The sequence below is a fragment of the Elephantulus edwardii genome, unplaced genomic scaffold, assembly GCF_000299155.1.
Source record: "Elephantulus edwardii isolate Elephantulus edwardi_28Jun2011 unplaced genomic scaffold, EleEdw1.0 scaffold00464, whole genome shotgun sequence".
NCBI classification, from domain to species: Eukaryota; Metazoa; Chordata; class Mammalia; order Macroscelidea; family Macroscelididae; genus Elephantulus; species Elephantulus edwardii.
Genome location: NW_006400214.1, coordinates 239729 through 267660, shown reverse-complemented (window position 1 = coordinate 267660; position 27932 = coordinate 239729). Strand labels below are relative to the sequence as shown.

General features: G+C 36.7%; 1 protein-coding gene across 2 annotated transcripts in view; it reads right to left on the bottom strand.

Moving 5' to 3' along the window:
- ATRX (alpha thalassemia/mental retardation syndrome X-linked) overlaps positions 1–27932 on the bottom strand; it is a 301403-nt gene that overhangs the window by 249185 nt on the left and 24286 nt on the right. Inside the window, exons 2-6 of one of the 2 annotated variants that reach the window (XM_006902875.1) lie at positions 23564–23619; positions 20534–20586; positions 14147–14271; positions 5398–5511; positions 783–892 (exon numbers count right to left, since the gene is read on the bottom strand). In XM_006902875.1, coding sequence (XP_006902937.1) covers positions 783–892; positions 5398–5511; positions 14147–14271; positions 20534–20586; positions 23564–23587 — 426 coding nt within the window. In that variant the 5' untranslated portion in view covers positions 23588–23619. The remainder of the gene's footprint in view (positions 1–782; positions 893–5397; positions 5512–14146; positions 14272–20533; positions 20587–23563; positions 23620–27932) is intronic. The other variant, XM_006902876.1, reaches the window with a different exon arrangement.

Sequence of the window (27932 nt, the reverse complement as noted above, 5' to 3'; positions counted from 1 at the left end):
AGAACTCAGCAATGTCCTGGCCACCATGAGGAAGGCTGCTGCCAAGAAGGACTGAGTGCGCCCCTATGTCCCCCAAAGCCCATCTGATGTAATAAAGTGTCAAAAAAAAACTTAAGGTTACAAAATGCGTGCATTCATACAAGTACAGTCTTTAGGTTTTCAAACACATCAGGCTCTCACCTACTAATTTTTCCCTTTTTAAAAAAAAATTTTTATGAACAACCATTTGTCTTGTCACAATAAAACGCTTAACATTTATGATGCAAAAAAATTTTATATTGGTTTGCTTACAAAGTTTACATACACTGTGTTTTATACAATCATATCCATGCATTATAAACTTAATCACTATTGGACCTTGCCCATAATTATCCAGTCTTTTCAGGTACCCACTGTATCTTTCCCATTTCCTTACCCTCCTCCCTTTAATCTACTAATTTTTTAATACCACATTGTATTAGCCTAGAACACTCTGAACCAACCTCACTTCACGAGGCTAATGCAGTTCACATCATAAACATTTCACATCACCTCCACTGGAAAATACCCCAACTGCAGCAAATCAAAATAAAATTACACAAGTTTCCTATGCTTTTCGATAATAAAATGTATCTTCTATATCATGGCATTTATTAGGCTATTTAAAAGTCTACCCTCTCAATTACAATGTAAATCCATGAAAGACAAAAAACAATTTCATCTCTCTCATCAATGTATCTCAAGGGTTTAGCACATAGTAAGTAAATATTTGTTGAGTTAATTAGCAACGTAGCACTACTTACTTTACAGATAAGAACTTGCAGTGAAGGATGTCTATAAATGGAATCTTTTTGGAAATGATTGACCTGTTGTCCACAAGCTGTGCAGCTCACAATTCCATGAAGCCCATCTTCTAGGAGAAAATAGTGCCCATTAATCATATACACACACAAACAGATAGATTTCTGTTTTAGTCATCACACTGCATTTTCTGTTTTAGAAAAAAAATACTTCTCAATCCTAGGAAAACCTACATGGGAACATAAGAAAAACAGATAAATAACTACTGATTGCCTAAAAGCATGAAAATAGTGGCAAACTCCAGAGGTACAATCCTAACTTGTCACACTGAAATATGCAAAATTATGTTTTTCATACCTAACATAAAAAAAAACTTCAATTTTTTTAAATGGAACTTAAGAACTAGGTATCAAGAGCTCATTTTTCATTTTATATTTGCTTTGCAAATGCATTTACTATCAGTTCTTTTAAAAAATAAACAATTAAATGACATATATGTGTGTGTGTATATATATATAAACAATTAAATGACATATATATATTGTGTGTGTGTGTGTGTGTGTGTGTATATATATAAATAAAACTATATTCTTTGCAGTCTAATTGTTGATGTTTGTTGTTCAGTGCTTTTGAGTCCTCAAGTTGAATACAACTAACAGTGGCATTTAATTCTTTTTGGTACTCTGTGTATTCCTTCCCATCTTCTTTTTATCATCAATCAAAATTTTTCCTGTACCATCCTTTAGCATTGCAACTCAAAGCCTGACTTTGTTATACAGTTCCTTCAGCATGAGAAATAGTAAGTGTATTGTTCCCTTTTTAGTTTCTAGCTACAGCTCTTTGCACATTTCATTGTAATACTTTGCTTTGTCTTCTTGAGCTATCCTTTGAGATTTTCTGTTCTCCTACATCTCTTCAGCAATTTTTCCATTTCGGCTTCTGCACATTGTAGTGCAATTATCAGTCTCTTCTCACATAGACTTTCATTCTTCTCTTTGTAATGGATATCCTTGATAGTAATTCCACAATTCATCTGGTTTTCAATCACTGGTGTTCAGAGCTTCAAACCCCTATTTATGATGACCTTTAAATTCAAGTGGGATAGATTCAAGGTCATATTTTGGTTCTTCTGGACCCAACAGCCACAATTTGAACTTCCAGGAGTAATTCACGGTCTGTTCTACACTCAGCACCTGACCTGGTCTTGACTACTGATACTGTGCTTCTCCAAAGATTCCTTCCACATATGTAGTCAATCTGATTCTTTTGTAATCCATCAAGGTGAGGTCTATGTATAAAGCTGTAATCTGCGGATTTTTAAAAAAAATTTACTGTGATGAATAAATCCCTGAGTATAAAAAATTTTATAATTTATTTTCTGGCCTCAACTCTGTCACCAAGTCCGTATTTTCTGACTATCATTCCTTCTTCATTGTTTCCAACTTTTGCATTCCAGTCACCAATTATCATTAACCCATCTTGACTGCACGTTTATTCCAGGTCAGGCTACAAAATTTAGTAAAAATCTTCAGTTTCCTCCTCTTTGGGTTAAGCTGTTCGTGTATATATTTTAATATATTTAAATAACAGTCGTATTAACAGCTCTTCTTTGTATATGGATACTATAGCTAATATACTATCACCCACAACATTTACTTCAGTATAGAACTGGAAATTGTTTAACTAGGAATATAACAGTATTTTCCCTCAGTTTTTCCTTCTCCACATAATAGATCCTATTATTGGTGGATTCAAAATGACCAATTCCAGTCTTTCTAATCTCACTAATGCCTAGAATGTAAATATTCCTGCAGTTCATTTCATTTTCAACTTCTAGTTTTCCTGTATCTATATATTCCATATTTAAATTATTAAATAATGTCTGTAAGTGTTTCTCCTCATTTAGATCAATATCTAATATGGTCTCTACTTCTAATACTATGGCTATCTGTATTCTTTCCTTGGTTTTGGGTTTTCAGAGGCCTGTTATTTCACAGTAAATGGCCAATCCAGTTTCCTAGTTTGTCTTAACCTGGGTGCTCCATAACAGTAATTAAAAAAGAGGAACTGGAAGTAACTTCACCACTAGGAATTGGATAATTCAGTCATATAATGGAATTCTATAATAAAATGAATCTTCTACATGTATAATACTAAATGTATATTTGCTTTCTCTGTTTTTCTTTCTTTCTCATTGCCATTAAACCAGAATCAACTCAAAGCTGACACTCCAGCTGGTTTTCTGAGGTTGTGAATCGCACAGGTATAGACTGCCCATCTTTCTCCTGAGGAGAAGCAAGTGGATTTGAGTAGCCTGCTTTTGGGTTGGCACCACAATTGTCTGTCCATTAGGTCAACAGAGCTTCCAGTTATATTTAATGTTGTAAATATACAATAAGTGCCTATGAATCACTGAGTTGGAACTACCTCACAGCTGATTTATAAGAAAGTTAAACAAGCAAATAATAAATGAAAAATTGGCTGAAATATATTTCTAAACATACAACTGCAATATATGGCATACTATTTATTTTAAAATTGAAAACAAGTACTTATGAATAAGTATATTTAAAAAAATATATACACAGAAATAACACAAGAACATAACCTGGGGAGAAGAGAAATAGATTAAAAGTGGGACTGATTCAATACTTCATTTAAATGAGACAAAAAGGACATATGGTAAAATATTAAAGATACATAATTTACGTAATTGTTTCTCATAAGGTTATACATCATTTATTAAATATCTTAAAGGTTATAAGACAATGCAATGTGTAACTGGAAAAGATGACTTTCCATTTCTGAACACAAATATCAAAATTGTCAATATCAAAATTGTCATTCAAAAAGAAAATCTACTGTGTCACATTTCAAAAGGTAGGCATAAAATATAATGCCTAACAATTAAACTAAGGAAAGCATGTGGAGACCTGGTATTTAACAAATAGTGGCTCTTAAAATGGCCATTGTCTTTGTTTTAGAATTTGAGTTTAAATCAAGAGAAGACTTTTTATATAAAGTTTAGCAAAATTAACAACTTGCCCTCAATTTTAGATCGAATGGTTTTAAGATTTAATATGTCAATTCAGTATAATAGATCACTACTTTATGTGCATGAGAAAAAACATAATTAAATTATGATTTCTCAGATTAAATATGCTATAAACATTAAGACACATATTATTATTAAAGATCTAAGTGCTTTATAGCCTTAAGCATGATTTAAATATTTGTACAAAGAACATTCAAGAGAATGTTCCAGAAATGCACCAGATCTGACCTAACAGCAAAAGCAGAGCAAACTTTGTGAATTTTTCTTTTAACTTCTATGCATCTATTAGACAATGACTATGCTAGAGCACAAAGGATACAAAATGCAATATGTTTATTTCTCTTTCTCCTACAAAAGAAAAAATTTCTTGCTACTGATCCTTACTCTCATTCTGGGTATACTGACTGATTCTCTTACGTTTTAAAAATATAAATTAGTGTGCATGGCTTTCATGCTGCAATGGCAGTTTACCAACATTCAACTAGACTCTCAGCAAATCTTCCTTATGCTAGAAAAGGGTAGTTCATTATTTTAGACAAAAGGTTAAACATTTTATCAGTACAAATATATTTTACTAGTTTCATTAAGATAATACCTCTAAAATGAATTGTTTTCATCAAAAAAGAACTTCACTATAACTGCACAATTATGTAACATCATAAAATATTAAATCATCATTATATCCTTATACTTCAATTTAGAAATATATTATCACAAGCTTTTAAAGATTTGCTCCTTTTATAGTCCTGCACTTTAGGCACCCAAAAGTCATGATGATCTGTCCAAAAGGTAAATTATAGAAAATATTTCAAAAATCACATGCAAACAAAGAAAGGAGAGACTCTATTGTCAACAAATTCCTAATTAAATTTTTATTACGTTTCTATAAATGGTTAGCCAATATAGTTGTGCATTTAAATAGGGATATACAGACCTACTATTATCTACTACTGTCTTAAGGAAAAGGTAACTCAGGTGAATGGATGGAAAGAGATTTACAACTAATCCTTTCTCCTTATTATACATCTCTACACTACTGTATTTAGATCAACAGATCTCAAACTTCAGTATATATGAAAACAGAAGAACACATTCTTGATCTCATCCTCATAAATTATAGAACTAGAATTTAAGCAAGATATTTGCATTTTAATATACATTCCAGGTTACAGTATTAATGATGTCCATCATGTGATGTTCTAAATATGTTTAAAGTTACGCAAATGGCACAGAAAAGATTCTGGACAACTTTAAAATTCTTCAGGTGTTGAGAGAAGCTCATGGTATACTGGCATACAGGCATTACAGAAATTACATAAAAGAAGAAACTTCTAATCTTCTTGATATACCTTAAAAGCCACTGAATGTAAAGGTTATTTTGATAAATGGTACTTAAAATCTTTTCTGTTTCAGAACTAAAAGAAACAGAATTTACTTTTAAGTAATGTTTTTAATAAACAGTGAGGAGAAAGGTGGGGGTATTTTTAGTAAGCACGTCAGATTTTCCAATATGGACATAAACAGCATTTTAAAGTTAAGTTTCCATTTTTACTTGTATTTACCTCCGCGTTTTTTGAGATTTTCAGTTTTCATTTTACTTCTGCTTCTAAATTCAGGCCCTTTAAAATCATCTTTGTCTTCATTCAGCACTGGCTCTGGTTGTACAATCACTGTACCTAGAATGATTTCATTTAAAAAACCATTACACATATTAAATGTGCAAGTGAAGTATTAAGACTTCAGTTCATATAAAGCCAACACTGCTGATAGGTAGGTTTTGGGAGGTTTGTCCATTAAACACTCAATATTGTTGGGTTGTTTGGTTTTTTTTTGTGTGTGTGTGTGTTTTTAAACACTCAATATTGTTTAAAGACTTCTCAACAGTAAATGAAACAATAAAAGAACCAGGTGTAAAAAAAAGGGGGGGGGCCACGTGTAAACAATCCGAATACTTATTGAAATATAACCCATAAAAACACTGGGTAGTAATGAAATTATTTAAGAAATGTGTGAGTCAAGAAGCCTCAGACTGCTTCTGAATTTTTAATGGTGCCTATTACGAAAGCTGCTATGACGATTAATGATCATTTTAAATTCAATACAAAGCTTTTAAGTAAACTACAGACAATCCACCTCTATGAGGTGGGTTGATTCAGTGACTGGGGTAATCAGGATGGGTATGTCAGAGGCAATGCGATAGGCACAGGACAGAGCCGGGTTTAGGGCTGTTGTACATAGGGTCGCTATGAGTCACAAACGACTTGACAGCACATAACAAGAACAGACAAAAAGAGGGAACTCTGGAGGCTTAGTGGTAAGTAATTTTGCTGGCAATGTAAAGGCACATGGTTCAAATCCACAAAATATTCGGCAGGAGAAAGGTCAACTCCCATGTGCTTTATAGCCTCTGAAAATCCACTGGAGGGTCAGCTATGTGTCACTTCCAATTCTATGGTATACAAACAATGACAAAAAATACTTATTATATATCTCATCATCCAAGTCATAAACCCAAAAACATAATTACCATTAAGTTTGTACTGCCCCGGGAAACCACTTGAAAGAGACAACAAAAGAAGTTTATTCAGCTACATCTTATTCTGCAGCATTTCCCAGTCAGGAAGTAAAAGTATCATTAACCTGTAAAGTCATCAAACAGTTTTATAAGACACTTTAATTAACGTGGTCTAACAAGGAGAAGAAGAATCTGTAGTTGGAAACCATAGAAATGGTGAGAGAAATGAAGCTGGAGATAGAATGATTGGATTTTGCACAATGACCTATTCATTGAAAATACGTTTTATAAGAAACATAAACGCAGGTTATACACATGGATTTGACCTGATGGTATGCACAGGAATCAGATCGATTATATCTGCGGAAGCTCAATATCAGCTGTGAAAACAAGGCCAGGAGCTGACTGTGGAACAGACCACCAACTACTCATATGCAAGTTCAAGCTGAAGCTGAGGAAAATGAAACCGAATCCATAGGAACCAAAATATGACTTTGAGTTCATCCGACCTGAATTTCAGAACCATCTCAGGCACAGGTTTGAGGCCTTGAACACTAATGAGTGAAGACCTGATGAGTTGTGGGAGGATGTCAAATGAAGAGTGCAGCCGGTCATTACAAAGAGAGAAGAGGAAGAAAAGACCAAAATGGATGTCAGAAGAAACTCTGAAGATTGCACTGGAGCGCAGAGAAGCCAAAGCACAAGGACGAATTCAAGATACTAAAGAGCTGAACAGAAGATTCCAAAGGGCAGCACAGGTTGAGAAAGCAAAATATTACAATGAAATGTGCAAGGAGCTGGAGTCGGAAAATCAAAAGGGCCGAACTCGCTCAGTATTTCTTAAGCTCAAGGAACTGAAGAATAAATTCCAATCTCGAGTTGCTATAGTCAAGGATGCTTCAGGCAGAATATGAAATGATCTAGGAAGTATTGAAAGAATATACTGAGCCACTGTATCAAAAGGAACTGGCAGACACAGAACAATTTAATGAAATCACATGTGAGCAGAAGCCTATGGTGATGAAGGAAGAAGTTCAAGGTTCTTTGAAGGAAATAGCAAAACATAAGGCCCGAGGAATAGATGGTATACCAGTTGATGTCTTTCAGCTAACAGATGCTGCCCTGGATATGCTCACCAAGTTGTGTCAAGAAATCTGGAGAACAACCACTTGGCCAACTGACTGGAAGAGATCTAGATTTGTTCCCATCCCAAAGAAGAGTGACCCAATAGAGTGTAGAAACTATAGAACGACATCATTGATTTCACATGCAAGCAAGATTCTACTTAAGATAATCCAAAAACGACTGGAACAGCACATCAGCAGAGAACTGCCAGAAGTCCAGGCTGGGTTTAGAAGGGGTCGTGGTACTAGGAATATTGTAGGTGATGTTACATGGATCTTAGCTGAACGCAGAGAATACCAGAGGAATGTCTATCTGTGTTTCATTGATTATGCAAAGGCATTTGACTGTGTGGATCATAACAAACTGTGGCTGACTCTGAGAAGAATGGGAATCCCAGAACATTTAATTGTGCTAATGAGAAACCTATACTTGGACCAAGAGGCAGTCGTCACAACAGAGCAAGGAAACACTGCATGGTTCAAAACTGGGAAGTGTGTACGCCAGGGATGTGTCCTATCTCCATACCTTTTCAACCTGTATGCAGAACAGACTATCCAAGAGGCTGGGCTCTATGAAGAGAAGTGTGGCGTCAGGATTGGTGGAAGATCTACAATCTGCGTTATGCAGATGACACAACCCTGCTTGCTGAAACTGACGAGGACCTCATGCACTTGCTGCAGAGGGTCAAGGACTGCAGCCTTCAGTATGGACTGAGGCTCAATGTCAAGAACACAAAGATTCCCACCACTGGACCAATTGGCAGCATTAGGATGGATGGTGAAGAGATTGAGATTGTTAACAACTTTAGTCTGCTTGGCTCCACGGTTAACACTCTTGGCACCAGTAGCCAGGAAATCAAAAAACGTATTGCGATGGGAAAGTCTGCTCCAGGGTACTGAAGAGCAATGGTGTCACTCTGGAGACTAAGGTGCGTCTGATACAGGCCATGGTCTTTGCTGTCACTTGTTATGCATCAGAGAGTTGGACAATGACTAAGGAGGATAGAAGGAGAACTGATGCCTTTGAGCTGAGGTGGTGGAGAAGAGTACTTTGGTACTTTGGCTGCTTCTTGGAGGCAAGGATTCTAGGGCTTTGTCTGACATACTCTGGACATGTTGTAAGGAGGGACAGGTCCTTGGAGAGGGAAATCATGCCTGGGCGGGTGGAGGGATGGCGCCAAGAGGGGAAGACCCTCTATGAGGTGGATTGACTCAGTGACTTGGGTAATCGGGATGGGTGTATCAGAGGCAGTGAGATTGGGAGAGGACAGAGCAGGGTTTAGGGCTAAACCAAAGTGGAAAGTAGCTAAGTGAACTCTTCATTATATTCACTCAAGAATGGATAAAACAGGAGCAGTGTAAAAATTCTGGTCTAGTTCTCAATTACCAAAATTATTCGTTATTAGGGTTGTTGTTTCTCTTGTTATGTAACACTGAGTCTGAAAAGACTCAAAGCTGATCGTCCAGCATGTTTTCAGGAGGTGGATCATCCCACAGTAGGAGATTGTCCATGGTTCTTCCATAGAGCACCTGGTAGATGCAAACTGCATGTCTTTGGAATGACAGCAAAGTTCCTTACAACTAGGTTAGCAGAGGTCCCTAATATAAAAGAGCAACACAATAAAAAAATATGGTCCAGGTCTCAATTAATAGACTCAAGTAACTGGACATTACTGACAGTAAGAGTGAAAGAAGAGGAGGCTGTCTTTCTGAACCAGAAACTATAATTCAACAAATGGATTTTGGCAAGTTAAAGGGTGAAAAATAAGTTTTAAAGTCTTTGAAATGCACGATGGTGGGAGAATATGCAAAGAGAACCGACTTAAAACAAAATTAATACTCACCAAAAAACTTCATTAATTATAATCATTTCTTATATATATATTTCTAGAGGAGCCTCATCATTTTAGAAGAATTGAAACTTTAGAGTTAATGAAAACAGGGAGGGGGATAAATTCATGCAGAAGACTGTCTCTAAACAGAATAATGCAAAGGCAAATCACATGAAGGCAGACATGAGTGAGACTATAAAATGGTAACCATTCTGGAAGGCAGTTTAGTACTTCCTCAAAAAGCTGAACATAGAAATTCCGTATGACCCAGCTATTCCACTACTTGGAATATAGCCTGAGAAAATGAGAACTGAGGCACAAATGGAGATTTATACACCAACATTCATACCAGGATTATTCACCACTGCAAGAACATGGAGACAGCCCAAATGTCCAACCACAAATGAATGGCTTGAGAAATTATGGTACATTCATATAATGAAAGATTATGCAGCACGCAGGAGCAATGACTTTGTAAATTATTACCTAACTTGGGAAGGACTGGACAGCATTGTGCTAAGTGAACTAACTCAGTCCCACAAGGATAAATATTGTATAAATCCATTATTTTATAATAAGCATAAGGATCTAAGAGGAGTGGGAGAGGTTGGAAGCAGTGGATGAGAATGTGCAGGGAGCAGGCGAATTAATAACGGGATTGTACAATTTGTTGGGGGCGTTAAGAGAAATTGAAAGAATTCTTGAAAACAATGTATTTGAATTTTTTAAATAAACTAGTAAAAATGTTTTTAAAAAACAAAAAAGGAAGTAAATATGTATTCTTATTTTAAAAAAATTTTTAAATGAAAATTTGTTTTAAATCTTAGTTTTTCAACATAAAGCTAAAAAAGTTCATAAAATGCTGAATTCATTTTAGCATCTCTGAGTATCTGTCAATTTTACATTGAAGACTGTTGTGATTGTAGATGTTACGAACCATCAAGTCAGAACTTCCTCATAGTTGACCCTCCAGCGAGTTTTTAGAGGCTATACAAAGACACATCTTTCTTCCAAGTAGAATAGAACCTGGTGGATTCAAACTGTGAAACATTGGGTTGGCAGTACAATGCCTTACCATTAAGCCACCAGAGCTCATTTTGAGAATCAGACAATTGTACAAGAATGTAGTACTTACCTATAGTTAATAAAAGTATGTAATACTAATAATTTGTTGCTGTTGTTATATGCTGTCGAGTCACTTGCGACTCTATGTACAAGAGTCCTAAATCCTCCTCTATCCTGTGCCAACCTCCGACACACCTACTCTCGCCACCCCAATCACTGAATTGATGCATCTCATCAAGGGTCTTCCTCTCCTGCGCCATCCCTCCACTCTCCCAAACATGATGTCCCTCTCCAAGGACTGGTCCCTCCTTGCAACATGCCCAAAGTATGTCAGACAACGCTTCAGAATCCTTGACTCCAAAGAGCACCCCAGCTTCACCCACTCCAGGACAAACCTGTTTGTTCTCCTAGCAGTCTATAGTATATTCAAAACTCTTCTACAGCACCACAGCTCAAAGACATCAATTATCTATCATCCCTAGCCACTGTCCAGCTCTCTGATGCATACCACACAAGTCAAACTTATCAAACTGATCTATTTTTATTTGGTGGAGGAAATAAATTTTGGCTTAGGTTAGTAATATCACATAGTGACTTACATTCTCCTATATCATTAAATTATATAAATGTTTGAAGTCCTAGGCCTTCATAAAGTATTCAAAGTGAGAAGCAGAGAAATCATAACAATTAAAAGTGAATGAATCACTGCCTATATAACTCCATGTTAGTTTTCTCTTTCCTGGGTCACTAAAATGACTACACAATATTGTGACAAATGCTATGTAAAGACAAATAAATATGAAACTAATCAGTTTTCCTCCATCTCTCCTCTTTCTCTATTCATTACCTTTTTTCATTTACTTGTTAGCTCTCACTTATTTTTGCTAGCACCTTACTTTTCTTATCAAAATCCTTTCCCTCCCATGCAACATACTTGGAAAATCATCCAAGAATTTTTTATAAGTTTCATCTAAAAAGAGCATAGACTGCTTTTTTGTGTACACTACTAAAATGCCATTAAGACTGAGGAAGACTCGGAAAATTGGGGACCACGTGAGCCATGGCCATGACCGCATTGGGAAGCACCGGAAGCACCCTGGAGGCTGAGGTAATAACGGTGGCTTGCATTACCACAGATCAACTTTGACAAATACCATCAAGGTTATTTTAGAAAGGTTGGTATGAGACATTACATCTGAAGAAGAATCAGCACTTCTGACCAACTGTCAACCTTGATAAATTATGTACTTTGGTCAGTGAGCAGACAAGGGTAAATGCTGCAAAAAAGAACACTGAAGCTGCTCCCATCATTGATGTGGTTCAATAGGGTTACTACAAAGTTTCGGGGGAAGGGAGTATTCCCAAAGTAACCAGTCATTGTGAAGGCCAAATTCTTCAGCAGAAGAGCTGAGGAGATGATTAAGGGGGTTGGGGGCCTTTCTCCTGGTGGCTTGAGGCTGTGTTAAATACATGAAGGTTGGCTAAATGTTCTTTCCTTACGATCTGATCTATGGTGGCATCTATATGTACATCACTACTCTTGCAGCTAATGCTGAACAGTATCAGGATCTCTAAGATGGGGATCCCTTTTTTCCTGCTAATAGAGATACATTAGCACTTCAGAGGTTTGGGTCATTATCTAATAAAACATTTGATTTATAAAGTGGGGGGAAAGAGCACAGATCAGGAATACACTTAAACACTAAAGCAAATTATTCTGGTGGGTGTTTGTAATTTACTTGAGGGCTGGGGGTAAACTGAGCATTTCTAATTGCGTTGGCAATCAAGTGTAAGCAGAATGACTATATTTGTTCTTGTTTATAATTGCCTTGGGTAGGAAACCTCTTGTGTAGGAAAAGAGGAACTGATGGGTGGGCCTTTTTATTTAAAAGTCAGTCTAATCCTATCTGTAAGTTAGCTTTTAGCATGACATAGCTGAATCATGATGGGTAAAGTGTTTGGGATTTATTTGAGGGCTGGGGTAAATTTTGGGCGTTTCTGATGGTGTTGGCAATCAAATGTAAGCTGAATGACTGTATCTGATCTTATTTAAAATCCTCTTGGATGGAAAGCCTTTTGTGTAGGCAAAAAGAAACTGGTGACTGGGATTCGTATTTAAAATTGGTAGGCCTCTCGGGCAGCTAATGATTGTGTTTGGAAAGAATGTTCTAAGTGGTGCAGCACTTGTCTGTTAGTTTTCTATAAAGAGATTACTTGGGGTTGCTGTGATACTGAAATATTAGTACCAGCGTGGAAGGGGGTTTCATTGGAGCTCCCGGATAAAGAGAGACTAGGTAGTAGGATGGGCCATCTACTTTCTAAATATAAAGCTTTTTAAAGTCCTATGAACACTAAACAGAGAGAATAGTTGTAGAGCCCAGATTAGAAGACAGTTGAAATGAGGAAAATGAGTAACAAATATTGTTTAGGGACATGATGTTGGGAAGGGTGGAGGGTTGGCAAAGGAGAAGAAGACCGTCAACCAGGTGAGCTGCTATGTTGACTGCTTCAATGGGCTCTTGTGTGTCAGAAAGTGTAAAGATGGCGCAGGACAGGACGGGGTTCAGATCTTTTGTTCACAGGGTCACAAATATTCAACTCAAAAGCACCTAACAACAACAACAACAAAACAAACATATAACAATAAATCTGATAAACCTAAGAGCTTGAAATCTATTATTTAACAAAGAAAAATATCTAAAACCATTACTCTTTGAAATACCATTATAATACCAAGTTCTCTGTCAATCTTTCATTACACAATGGTAATATTATAAGATTTGGGCAATAAAAAGCTAAGTATTATCATTTGGAATTTTTCTTAATTAAAGAGGTTTTAAAATTAAAACTACAACAGTTGAGAGGTATATGACAACAATTTTTAAAATACACCTGATTCTATTTTTAACAGTTACATGTTTCTTATCAATGGGAAAATAAAAATGCAATAAAATGGGAAAAACTTTAAAAGGCTTTTTGTTTTTCTCTTTAATTTTGTAGTGATAATCATTACATTTTTATATACAGTTGCTATTGTGTACCACAGAGTCGAAGCCAACCCATAGCTGAACCTCTGGCAGGTTTCAAAGGCAATAAATCACTTGGGAGGAGACAACCCATCCTCCTCCTACAGAGTGGCTGGTGGTCTCAAACCATGTGCCCTCAGAATTGCAACACAGCTTCTTGACACTAGGCCACCCGAGATGGCTTATATATAATAAATGAATTGAAAGTGCATAATTAGAATATATTAAGTTCAATAAATGTTATAGATATTTAAGTTAATTTACTGAATTTAAACTTGATATATTCTAATTATGCGCTTTCACATTCAATAATAATTTCAAAGAAAAAATCCTTATTAAAAACCAATGTAAAGAGAAAATAAAAATTGTTTTCAAGGTTAACAGACTAGTCCACAATAACACGCATTACATACACACTAATATATTCCCCTACTACTACTAATTATATGTCCTTTACAAACAACTCAAAAAAACCAAGTGAAAATTGAATGATGTCAATAAAAATATTAGGAAAAGGGAGATCTGGTGGCGCAATGGCAAGAAGCTGCACTGCAATACCAAAAGTGCACAGTTCAAATCCACCAGATGCTCTGTTGGAGAAGGAGGGCACTCTCCTCCTATGCCATTGGATCTGACTCTACAGTACACAAGAAAATGGGGGGGGGAAATCACAAAAATATTAGCATACATTATATTATTTAAAAATGAATCTTAACTTTAATTAATCCTAAAATATTAATACACATTACCTTTTGGCAAACTGTGCATATTAATATCATTTTCTGAATTTTCATTAGAAGCATCTTCATTTACAGTTTCATCCAAAGGTTTGTCATCATCAGATTCTACATACTTTGTTACAACAGAAGGTTTCCTATGAAAAAAATTATGAACATTAGAGATATTTTTGACAAGAAAAACACTATCAAAGGAATATAAGTATCAATTGTAAAATGAGTACAATCTCCAAATCAGAAATGAAATCATAACTACTTAAAGATGCACACATTAATAACTTGAGCCATTAAGTACTATAATTTAGTATGTATGGGAAGGGCCAGGTCATACTAGTTCTGAAAGAAGCACTTGTTATTAGGGATGTCATCTCAACCACAACTGAATCCTACAAGAGAACCTTACCCACTCTGGACTACCATTCAGCTTTCTGACAGACATGCTCAAGGGAAGTTTTAATATGTATATTCATCCTGTTGAGGGTCTTCCTTTCTTTCTTTGACTTGCCACTTTCCAAGCACAATGTGTATTTCCAAAGATGGGTCCTTCATGACAACATACTTAAAGTATGAGAGAGAGTTTTGCCATCTTTATTTCTGAGGAAAGCCCTGGTTGTATTTCTTCGAAGACAGACCAGTTTGATAATTTTACAGGTCATAGGATATTAAGTGATCTTCCCCGACACCATAATTCAAACGTATCTTCTGTCACTGTCCAATTTTTTTTTCACTGTCCAATTTTCAGATACATATGATCACTGGGATCAGCGAAACCATTTTCTTCAAACTGACATGACTGCTCTTCAGTAACTGGACTGTTAACAATCTCAATCTCTTCACCATCTATCATGATGCTGCCAATAGTCCTAGTTATGAGAATGTTTCTTTGATGTTGAGCTTCAATCCATATTTAAGGCTGAATAAAGTCCTTGACCATCTGCAGCAAATGCTTCAAGTCCTCCTCAGTTTTAGCAAGCAAACTTGTGGCATTTCATTACCTATTCCAATTAAGTGCTCCTCATCTATCCATTCTTTCCCTAGAATTTTGTACCTATCCCCCTGGTACCCCTCCTATGTTTATAACAGTAGTCTTATAATGTATAAGACTATATACTGTATATACCCTTTTGTGACTGAGTTTTTACATTCCTCAATGTTGTGTCATGTTTCAAAAGTTCTTTTTTTTGGATCCCAAGGCTGGTTAAGAATCCACTGTGTAGGCTGGACTGCAAGTAGGTGACTGGAGTGTGCAATGAGCCAGTTTCGGGGAAGCTGATGTAGGTGGTAAATGCTCTTTCTCTTCCAGCAGAATCTGATGGTAATTATCTTGACACTGAGATGGCTTGGGCCATGAGAGCAATGCAGCATTCTGAAGTCTACTACAAACTGATTTCATCAGTTGATCCACAGTTCCTGAAACTCACCAAAGTGGATGACCAAATCTACTCTGAGTTCCGCGAGAATTTTGAGAAACTCAGAATAGATGTGTTGGATCCAGAAGAGCTGAACTCAGAATTGGCTAAAGAGACGTGGAGACCATTCTGCTTGAAATTTGATGGGATTGTAAAAGACTTTAACTATGGCACCTTGCTGCGACTAGATTGCTCTCTGGGCTACACTGAGGAAAACACAATCTTTGCCACGAGAATACAATTTTTGGCAAATGAAACTACTCGGAACCAGGAAGGCTATAAAAAAGCGGTTTACATCAGTGTGCAGGACAAAGGAGAGGACAGACGAAGTGACAGAGAGGAAAGAAAGAAAAAAAAATTGACAAAGAAATCAACAATGGCAATACAGCCATGAAGCGAGACAGGGAACAGCACTCTGTGAGCCTACAAATAAGAGTGCTATCTGCTCAGACCCCTTTGGCTGAATGTATGTCCTTATACAATTGAAAAACATACAAAAGGATATCTTTTTGGCCTAACAATCAGGAGTTACTCTGGTCATTCTCTCGTAGGAACTGACTTATGTCTCTATTAGTGAGATCTCAATTAATTATTTCTTGGTTCTTAGCACCACTGAACAAGTAATAAATTTTGTAAACAAATTTTCTTCAGTTCTTATGATCACTTATAGCTGTGCTTGACTTGGAAACAGTATTTAAAAATGTGTCTAAAATGATTATGCCTATTTAAATTCTTTTCACTGTTTTATGTAATGAAGTTCTCTCATACCTAACAAGTTGTACATGATATTATAAGTTGTACATGTATAAAAATTAGAAATCCTTATATACGACTTCTAAAAAAAGAATCCACTGTGTAAATGTACTGCAATTTATTGATTCATTCCTTTATTGATAGCTATTTTGAGTTGCTACCACTTCTTTGCTATAGTGTGAATGCTACAATAAACATGGGTTCACAAATATTGCCAGTTTGTTAAAAAGTTATACTTCTAAAAAGTTATACATCTAGCCAAAAAGAACATTTCAACATCTATTGTGCAGGAAAATGCTGTGATAGTATATAATCCATGAGCATAGAAGGAACTATCTTAATGTAACTATTCTTCCAATATATGCTCCAATAATTAAAGTTAAAGAAACTGATGACTTTAAGGATCTAAAATTAATCAAACATGCAGCCAAAACGCATTAATAGTAACTGGTGGCTAGAATACAAAAGTCAGAAACAAAGAGGGATTGCTGGATAGAAATTATGTACTTAATGACAGAAATGAGACAGGGGAGCACATAACAAAATTGTGTGACAATTAAATCAATGATTTGTTCAATGTAAATACCATTTTTAAACAACATATGCTACTATATATAAGAGCATTACCTAAACAGATTACACATATTCAGATTGACAGTAACTGCCGGAAAAATTAATGGAGAAGCTCACTATCAGCAGTGAAAACAAGGCCAGAGGGAGACAGTGGAGCACACCATAAGTTATGGATGTGCAAGTGTAAACCAAAGCTTAAAAAATATTTGGGCCCACTATCTATCAAGGGTTCCTTTCCTCCATCTCTTTTTTCCACTTTAAACTTTTTTGTCTACCTCTCACAAGTTACACCTGTCTAATTGATTTAATAAACCTTTTTCAATTTTTTTGCTAAAAAAATAAATTTTTAAAGTCCAAAAGAACCAAAATACGATCTTGAGACTATCCAATTACATTCTTAAAACAATCTAAATAATAGATTCAATGCACTGAACACTAATGACAGAAGAACAAATGAGTTGTGACATAACATCACGGATATCTTTCACTAAGAAAACAAAAGATTGTCGCAAAAAACAGAATGAAAGAAAAAAAATCAAAATGGATGTCAGAAGGAACTCTGAAACTTGCAATGAAATGTAGAGAGGTCCAAACAAACAGGAAAAAAAGGCTGAAGAGAAATCAAGAGAAGATTTCAAAGGCCACCATGGGAAGATAAAGCAATGTATTATAAGGAAATGTACAACGAACTGGAGTTACAAAGCCAAACAGAAAAGTCATGCCTTGCCTGGGAAAAGCAAAAACAACTGAAGAACAAACTCAAGCTTCAAGTTTTTATGGGCAAAATCATAAATGATGCAGATAGTTATCAAAAGAAAATGGAAGGAATAATGTATAAGAAAGAATTAGTTGACACAAACCATTTTAGCAAGGAGCATGTGAAAAAGAACTAATAGTACTAAAGGAAAAAGTTAAAGATTCACTGAAAGTATTAGCCAAAAATAAGGCTCCAGAATTAATAGAAAACGAATTGCTATGTTGCAACACACATATGAATTCCTGGAAACACTCACTAGAAAAAAGTATTCTTTAGAACATATCAAGACTAATCCTTTTTATAAATCATTACTGAACAAATTCTGAGAAAGATGTATTTAATGAAATTAATTCCCTTTAAAAAACACAAACTATAAATTCAGATGAAATCCTTTAATGGAGATTGTACTACTCAATCCATTCATTTGATGATGGACATCGGGACTGTTTCCATTTTCTTGCTATTGTGAATAATATTGCTATGCACATCAAAATATTCTGCAGCAGTCAGGAGGAATTATTTTGAAAAGTACTATATAACATGGGAGAGGTTAGAGAGCATTTTACTGAGTGAACTCACTGAGTCTGAGAAGGACAAACATGGCCTAAGAACATTATTATTCAAATAAAAAGATCGTAGGTGAGATGTAAATAAAAGCCCACAGGGGAAGGGGATGAGGACTGAAGGGCTATCACGGAAGAAAGGGGAAAATTAGGGGTCACAGAATTTGGAGGGGAGAAGGAATCAGGATAGATCTAGTGGAGATCTGAAAGGAGAGGGTGACAGAAGGCATAGATCAATAGGGATTACTTTTATAAACTACTGTATAAGGGAATGATCTGCGTTTCATTGACTACACAAAAGCATTTGACTGTGTGGATCACAACGAATTGTGGCTGTTAAAAGACCAGGAATCCCAGAACACCTGATTGTGTTCATGCAAAACCTCTGCTTGGACCAGAAAGCAGTCATCATAAAAAAACAAGGAAATACCATGCTTCAAAATCAGAAAAGGAATGTGTCAGGGATGCATCTTGTCTCCATACCTTTTCAATCTAAATGCAGAACAGATAATTAGGGAGGCTGGGCCTCATGAGGAAGAATGGGGCATCAGAACTGAAGGAAGACTCATCAGTAACTTGCATTATACAGATGGCACAATCTTGCTCACTGAAACCGAGTAGGACCTGAAGGATCTGCTGCAGAAAGTCAAGTACTGCAGTATTCAATATGGATTGAAGCTCAACATCAAGAAAGCAAAGATTCTCACCACTGGGCCAATTGGCAGGAATATGATAGATGGAGAAGAAATCAAGATTGTCAACAATTTCAGTCTCCTCGGGTCCTCAATCAATACTCTTGGAAGGAGCAGCCAGGAAATGAAAACACAAATTGGATTAGGAGTTCGCTGTCAGGGATGTCTCCAAAGGGCTGAACTGCAAAGACAGAGACTAAGGTCTAGAGACTAACCTGCCTGATCCAGGTCATGGTCTTCAAAATTACTTGCTATGCATCAGACAGCTGCACAATGAATGAGGATGACAGAAGAAGAATTGATGCCTTTGAGTTAAGGTGCTAGCGAAGAGTATGGAACATACCACGGGCCACCAAGAGAACAAATAGATTTGTCCTCAAGAGAGTGAAACCAAGTTACTCTCTGGAGATAAAGATTGTGAAGATCCATCTCACATATTTTGGGAATGTTAACAGGAGGGACCAGTCCTTGGAAAAGAACATTGTGTATAATGTATTTTTAAATATTTATAGCTCTTTTCATACTTTTTAATAACAATTTTTAATTTTAATTATGATTATAAAAGATGTTTACAGAAAAGATGAATTTACATTCACTCATTGTTGCACATTTCCTAATTTCCTCTTCTTATTAATATTTCTATCTGCAAAATTAATTCAGAAATATCTCTACAATTCAAAATAATTTCACATATTCTAAAATTCTCATGTAAGGCATTTGATCTTTGCACTAATCTTAGCTCCTTTTTCAAACGTTTTACATTATTTCAAGTAATAAGCTATACACTAAAATAGTTACTAATGTAAAATAATTCTTCTTCAAAAAATTCCTTTAAGGTCCATAGTCTGAATAAGGTAATAATGCTAAAAACCAGGTGACTCATGGAGAGTTTATTATATGAGGCTATCTATTTGCTTTTCATTGGGTCCACAATCAATACCCATGGTAACAGCAGGTGGAGGAGAAACACCACCAAAAATCTTTTGATGTTGCACTAGGAAAATCCGCTATCTCTTTAAAGTGCTAAAGAACAACAATCAAGGTGCACATCAACTAATCCATGGTATTTTCAATTCCTTTCTATGCATCAAAAGTTGAACAATAAAAAAAAAAGTTGAACAATGAGTAAGGACAACAAAATTAATGATGTCTTTGAATTTTGGAGTTAGCAAAGAGTACTGACCATCCCATGGTCCACCAAAACAAAAACAACAGACTGCCTTATGAGGGAATACAACCAGGATGCGCCTAAGAGGCACGGATGGTGAAATGTTGTCTCATATACTTTTAAAATGTTTTCAGGCAGGGCAATTCCTTGGGAAAAGACACTTTGCTGTGATAACTGGAGTCAGAAAAAGAAGACCTTCCTTCAACAAAAAGGACTGACACAGTACTACAACAATGTATGCTGGAAATCATAAATGACATTGGATAGGGCAAGCTTTCAAATACTGTTAATAGAGTTGTGATGAATTGCCATCAATGACACAATGACAACAATATCCATTTTTCTAAAACAAGTTTTTATATAATTTCTTGCAAACAGGAGTGCTGCTGGAAATGAGATTAAGGGGGAAAGTATTTTATTTCTAAATAAAAAATAAAACACTCTGAAAAAGAAAATTACGATCTTCCCTTCAATGTTAACCAACCTCTTTGATCGTGACAATCCTGAAGATTTGGATTTCTCTGAAGAGCTAGTTACCTAAGTACAAGAAATAAATTCAAAGGTGAGTGAAACTTGCAAAGGAATATCCATTCATAACACAAACATTTTCTCATAATAAGATCTTTGTTATAATAAAATACTGTTTACAGACTTAGAGTATTTTTCTATAAATAAAAATTTAATTCTCCTTCAGTAAATATTACTTTACATTTTTATTGACTATTATTGTTGTACATACATAGGGTTTTCAGAGGTCTGCTATTTCAGAAGTGGATGGCCAATTCTTCTTCCTAGTCTGTCTTCATCTGAATGTTCAGATTTAGAGAAGTATCCAACAGACAAGCATTTTACAGAAAAAGTGAAAGATATATTCCCTTATGGTGGGGTTAACCATTAGTATCAAGTCAATACACTTGACACCAGTAGCCAGGAAATTAAAAGAAGTATTGCCATGGGAAAGTCTGCTGTTAGGGACCTCTCCAAAGTACTGAAGAGCACTGGTGTCTCTCTGGAGACTAAAGTGCGTCTGATACAGGCCATGGTTTTTGCAATCACTTGTTATGCATCAGAGAGTTGGACAATGACTAAGGAGGATAGAAGGAGAATTGATGCCTTTGAGTTGTGGTGCTGAAGAAGAGTATTGAGGGTACCATGGACTGCTAGGAAGACAAACAGATTCATCCTGGAGAGGGTTAAATCGGGCAGCTCCTTAGAGGCAAGGATTCTGAGGCTTCGTCTAACATACTTTGGACATGTTGTAAGGAGGGACTGGTCCTTGGAGAGGGACGTCATGCTTGAGAGGGTGGAGGGACAGCGCAGGATGGGAAAACCCTGTATGAGGTGGATTGACTCAGTGACTGGGATAATCGGGATGAATGTGTCAGAGACATTGCGATTGGTACAGGACAGAGAAGAGTTTAGGTCTGTACCTTAGGGCTGTTGAGTTTAGGGTCGCTATGAGTCGCAGGTGACGTGATGGCACATAACAACAATATTACTTTTGTGGCATTTTTTAATGGCTAATGTTGTGTCTCTATGGTACCAAAGAGTGCACATAATCCTGTATCATAATTGTGGTCCAAGTCAACAAAGCCACACCAAAGGTGTACAAATAAGAATATTCAAATAGAACATTTAAAATAGGAAAAAACCTCCCTGAACTATGATTTTGCCAGGGGTAACAAGTACAAAGTTATAATGACATTTCTAATAACCACCTCTGAGAAAGCTTAAACTCACTGAACCATGCTCATAATTCTTAGCCTCAAAATAACCTATTATAATGTTTAAATATCTATGGGTAAACAAGCCATCAGCTGGCTGAATTTTGGTAAACTGTTGAAGTAAACAGTGGTAAAATATACCTTTTTAACTAGACACAAAGCCAAAATGAAACATAATGATGACACTTGTGTATTACTGTATATTTCCAGAATTAAGGTGTGATATATTATTTTATTGAAACCTTATTTATACCCTCCCCTTTATACCAGCATCACCATATTCCATAGGTAATTGATGTACAGCTTATAAACATATCCTTGAAGAAAGGTACAACTCGAAAATACACATGCCATTTGCTTAAAACTATGATAAAAATAATTTTTAAATGTGCATGTATTAAACACATGCAATACGATCATTTACTTAATGATATTACGTACAATTACATTACTAATTATACAGAACCATTATCAACTCAAAAAAAATTTCTAAGCTAGAAAAACGGAAAGATTTGTGGTAAGTTATTCTCATTAATGTTGTTGTTGTTGTTGTTATGTGCCGTCGAGTCACCTGCGACTCATAGCGACCCTATGTACATAACTAATAAAGATTAAGGAAGCTTTGGTGGCTTAGTGGTATGAGATTGTGCTACAAACCCCAAGGAGCACAGTTCTAATCTTCTGTCAACTGTCCTGTGAGAGAAATGTGTCCAATCTCCTCCCATGTGATTTACTGACTCTGAAAGTCCCACTGGAGAGTCAGCTAAGTCTGTTCAAAATTGATGGTACATAATAGCAACAACAATAAAGGAAGTCCATCTGTGTCACCCATAGGGCCTGGCTCCAAAGTATTGCTGATGCTAGATTAGGACCTGAGGAAGAGGAGAAGAGAAAAAAAAAAAAAAAACAACCCCAATAAAAGAGAACCAGCACCACCTTTGCCGATGCCCAGAAGGATCTAGTTATCTTTCTCAAGGTCCAGGGTGTAAAGCTGAAGGAAATGAAGGGTAGTAAAAGCACAGAGCACTTGACAAGAGGCAGCACCAGGGAGTTCCTGCAGTGTGTACCTGTGGCACTTCAAGACAACTCAGCCACTGGTCAGGGACAGGGGTGGTGGTAAAGTGGTGTTTAAAAGTCAACTCTAGGACTAGCCCAGGCTTTGTGTCTGGAACAGTGGTGAGAAGTAAGCAAAAGAGGGTGGGGTTTTTTTGTGGTGCAGGCCTGGGCCTGGGGAAGTTGACACCAGTCACCAGAAGCTCCACTTGTGGAGCCCCTCTCCCCTTAAATTTGTCCCAAGGCCTGGTCACTCAAGTCCATAGAGAGATGCAAAAGGAGGTGCAAACATGCCATGGACCCTGACCTTGTTAGTGTCATTTGGACTCTAACATGTGGACAGACTGCAAAAGATTTTGGCACACACATATATTGAGCAGGAAAAAAGACCCAACAATAAAAATGAGGAGCTCTGGTGGCCTACTGGGTAAGGAATGGCTCTGTTAACCCAAAGATAATTCAAATCCACTACCTGTATTGGAGAAAAGTGGGTAATTTCATCCCAAGCGAAAGACTGCTGCTAAAGAGTTGGTTTTCTAACTCAAAAGTAGGCAGTTCAAAACGACCAAGTGCTCGAGCAGAAAAGTATGAATAATCTCTTCCTGTGTGACTTAACTCTCTGAAAACTGGGTGGAGGGTTAACTGCGAGTCAGCTCTAAATCAATAGTAATTTGTGTGAGAAAAATTTAATTAGTTAAAATAATCAATACATTTTAATATGCTTAAATTATCCCTACCTCTTCCTTACTGTTTTCCATCATATCTGAGTGAGTTCCAGATCCACTTGTTTTATCTAAAGAGAAAAGAATAAATGCATTATCAAACAGGAATCACTATCAGCAATTCCACAAAACCATTTTCCAAGCAAGGAAATAAGGCAGTACCAGTGATAAAATATTACCATTAATATATTGTTGTTGTTATGTGCTGTCAAGTCGCCTGCAACTCATAGCGACCCTATGTACAAAAGCCCTAAACCCTGCTCTATGCTGTGCCAATCTGTCTCCAACACATCTGCCCCCATTACCCCAGTCACTGAATCAATCCATCTCATAGAGGGTCTTCCTCTCCTGCACTGTCCCTCCACCCTCCCAAACATGACATCTCTCTCCAAGGACTGGTCCCTCTTGCAACATGTCCAAAGTATGTCAGACGAGGCTTCAGAATCTTTGCCTCCAAGGAGCGACTGGTTTAACCCTCTCCAGGATGAACCTGTTCATGTTCTTAGCAGTCCATGGTATATTCAATACTCTTCTCCAATACCACAGGTCAAAGGCATTAATTCTCCTTCTATTCTCCCTAGTCACGGTCCAATTCTCTGATAAATAGCAAGTGATTACAAAGACCATGGCCTATATAATTAATATATACCAAATAAAAATCAGGAGCTCTAATGGCTTAAAGGGTAAGGAGTTACACTGCCAACTCAAAGGCAGTTCAAAGGCTCGGTTAAAATACACAAGCTGTTTTGTGAAGCGTGGGCTCTCTCTTCTCATGTGATTCACAAGCTCTAAAATCTGGCAGGAGTGTCAGCTATGAGTAAATTCCAACTCACCACTGAGTGTGTGTGTGAGGGGGTGTATTGAGTAAATAAAATTTAAACATTCCTACCTCATATGTTGACATCATTATGTGCCATCAAGTCACCTGTGACTCATAGCAACCCTATATACAACAGCTCTGAAGCCTGCCCTGTCCTGAAACACTCTCACTGACTCCAACAAAGCTACGCACACTGCCCTAGATACTGTATTAAACCATCTCATCTGGGATCTTCCTCTCCTGCACTGTCCCTCCCACCTCCTGACCATGAAGTCTTTATTCAAGGATTGGTTCCTCCTGGCCACACATCAAAATTATGAGATAGAGCTTCAAAATTCTAGCCTCCAAGAAGAAACTTTATTTCACCCTCTCCAAGATACAACTATCTGTTTACTTGGCAGTCCATGGTATGCTTAACACTCTTCTCCAGCACCATCACTTAAAGGCATCAATTCTTCTGTCACCCTTAGTCACTGTCCAGCACTATGATGCCAGCAAGTAATTATGAAGACCATGGCCTGGATCAGGGGTACCTTAGTCTCTAAACTAACATCGTTGCTTCTCAGTACTCTGGAACTGTCCCTGACAGCAGATTTAACCAATGCAATTCATCTTTTGATCTCCTGACTGCTACTGTCAAGAGTGTTGATTGTGGAACGGAGCAAGCTGTAACTATAAGCAACCTCAATCTCTTCTCCATCTATCATGGCACTGCCAACTGGCCCCATGGTGATAATCTTTGTCTTCTTGATGTTGAGCTTCAATCCATATCGAAGACTACAGTCCGCGATCTTCTGCAGCACGTGCTTCAGGTCCTCCTCAGTTTCAGCAAGCAAGGCTGTGTCCTCTGCATAACAGGTTTTTGATGAGTCTTCCTCCAATCCTGATGACACATTCCTCTGTTTAAAGCCTAACTCCCTGAATAATATGTTCTGCATAAAGATTGAAAAAGTATGTAGAGGGCTCTGGTGGCCTAGTGGCAAGAAGCTGTGCTGCAACTTCATAGGCGTGTGGTTCAAATCCATCAGATGCTCTGCTGGAGAAGGATGAGCATCCTCCTTTGCCAGTCGGATCTGACTTGACGGCACACAACAACAAAAAAAAGAGAGAGAGAGAAAGAAATAAAAGGTATGGAGAGAGGATATGTCCCTGACACATTCCCTTCCTGATTTTGAACCACGCAATGTTTCCTTCCTCTGTTCTGAGGACTGCTCCAAATACAGGTTTTGCATAAGCACAATTAAGTGTTCCTATTCTCCTCACTGTTAACCATAATTTGTTGTAATCTACACAGTCTAAGGCCTTTGCATAGTCAATGAAACACAGATAGATATGTATCCCTCTCGTATTCTTTGTTTTTTGCCAAGATTATCTGACCCTAGTGATAATGTCTCTAGTGCCAGAGCCCCTTCTAAAGAAATGACTGACAGAGAACTACTGATATATAAGATGGATTTAGAAAAGTCCTCATATTATACCCAAAAATAAACTGGACTATAGACTAACTAAAATCCATAAAATTCTGAGAAGAAAATGAAGAAGCAACACTGTCCAGCTAAATGTAAGAAAACCACAGTAGCAGAAAATATACAATACAGAGGTGATTAAATATTGTGCTTAATTAACTACATTAATTAATGCCGTTAGACAAAAAAATGCCTATATATCATTTTAAAACTATCAATCAAATAAAAATTTAGTTTAGAAAAAAATTTTAAAAAATAAAACCTCTTAAAACCAGGAGAAGACAAAATAGATAAATGGGACCTTCTAAGAATCAAATCCCTATGCACATAAAAAAACTTCTCCAACTGGGTAAAAAGGGAAGCCACAGACTGGGAAAAAGTACTTGGTAATGACATATCAGATAATGGACTTATATCCAGAATTTATGAACACCAAAACAAGATAAATGTAAATAATCCAATAGAGAAATGGGCACAGGATATGAACAGACACTTCACCAAAGAAGACATTCAGATGGCCAATAGGCACATGAAAAAATGTTCAAAATCCCTAGCTCTAAGTGAGATGCAAATCAAAACAACTATGAGGTATCATCTCACTCCAGTCAGAATAGCAAAATTTAACAGAACAGCAAGCAACAAATGCTGGTGAGGTTGTGGAGAGACTGGAACACTTATTCACTGTTGGTGGGAGTGTAAAATGGTGCAACCACTATGGAAGGCGGTATGGCGCTTTCTCAAAAAGTTGCAAATAGAGATACCATTTGACCCAACAATTCCACTACTGGGAATATATCCCAAAGAGATGATAACTCACAACCAAGCAGATATATGCACACCCATGTTTATCGTGGCTTTGTTCACAATAGCAAGGAGTTGGAAACAAACCTAATGCCCATCAACAAGCGAATGGATAGAGAAGCTGTGGTATATTCACATAATGGAATACTGCGCTGCATTGAAAAACAAGGAACTCATGCGATATTATTCAAAATGGGTGACCCTGGAGGACATTATGCTGACTGAAGTATCTCACTCACAAAAGGACAAATACTGCATGGTGCCACTGTTGCAAACAGGACTGACATTGGGGTTGCGGGGAGACTGAGAAAGATGGGTTCAATAATGTATACAGTATTGAAACAGATGAGGGAGTAAAGTGTTTTAAAGGGATATGTGATTACGTATTTTTGTCATGACAGGTGTCTAGAACGAAGGCTACATGGTGGAGTGGACCTGGGGAGGGTTTGTAAAACAATGAAATAATTTCTGTTTTACTTTTATAAGAGGGTAATGTACTAAGGTGGAGAGCTGGGAGGGGAGAAAAGTACAACAATGAATGAATGGAAATCCAAAGTCTCTGTAAATTTTTTCTTAAATAATAAAAAAAAGAAAAAAGAAAACCTCACAGATATTTAAAAATGTTTCTCTATCATCATAGCCATCAGAGACGGAAGTCAATACTAAAATGACATTTCATTTCACTCTCAAAGGGATGATGAGGAACCTCATGGTGTGGTCCATAGTGCATTACTCTGCTAAACAAAAGCTGCACTTTCTGGCAATTTGATCTACCAGTGATTCCACAGAAAAATGATGATTTATTTCCTTCTATTAGAATTTCCAGCCTCAGAAACCCAAGAGTGTTATTTTAAGTCAGAATAAACTCCAAGGCAGTGGCTTTGACTGAGGTTGAAGAAAACTAAGATGAAAACAGATATAACAAAAGTTGGTGAGTATTGTGGAACTCTCGTCCATTAGTGATACAAATACAAAATTATGTAACTGCTTGCCAAAACAGTGTGGTGGTTTCTGAAAAATCTAAAAAGAAAGAATTTTCAAGACTTAGCAATTTGACTCCAAGTTATATGCCCAGAAACAGAGACTCGGACTTCTACAACAATGTTTAATGCTTTACTACTCACAATATCCAAGACATAAAAAACATTCAAGACTATCAGAAAATGGATGGATAAACAAAATGTGGTTAGGTTTTATTACTATCATTGTGTTGAGTTCTTTTTGGTGTTGTTGCTAGTTACTTTAGACCATGGAGCTTTCTGTGGTATATCTGTAAGAAGGACATCTCTGAGTCTCT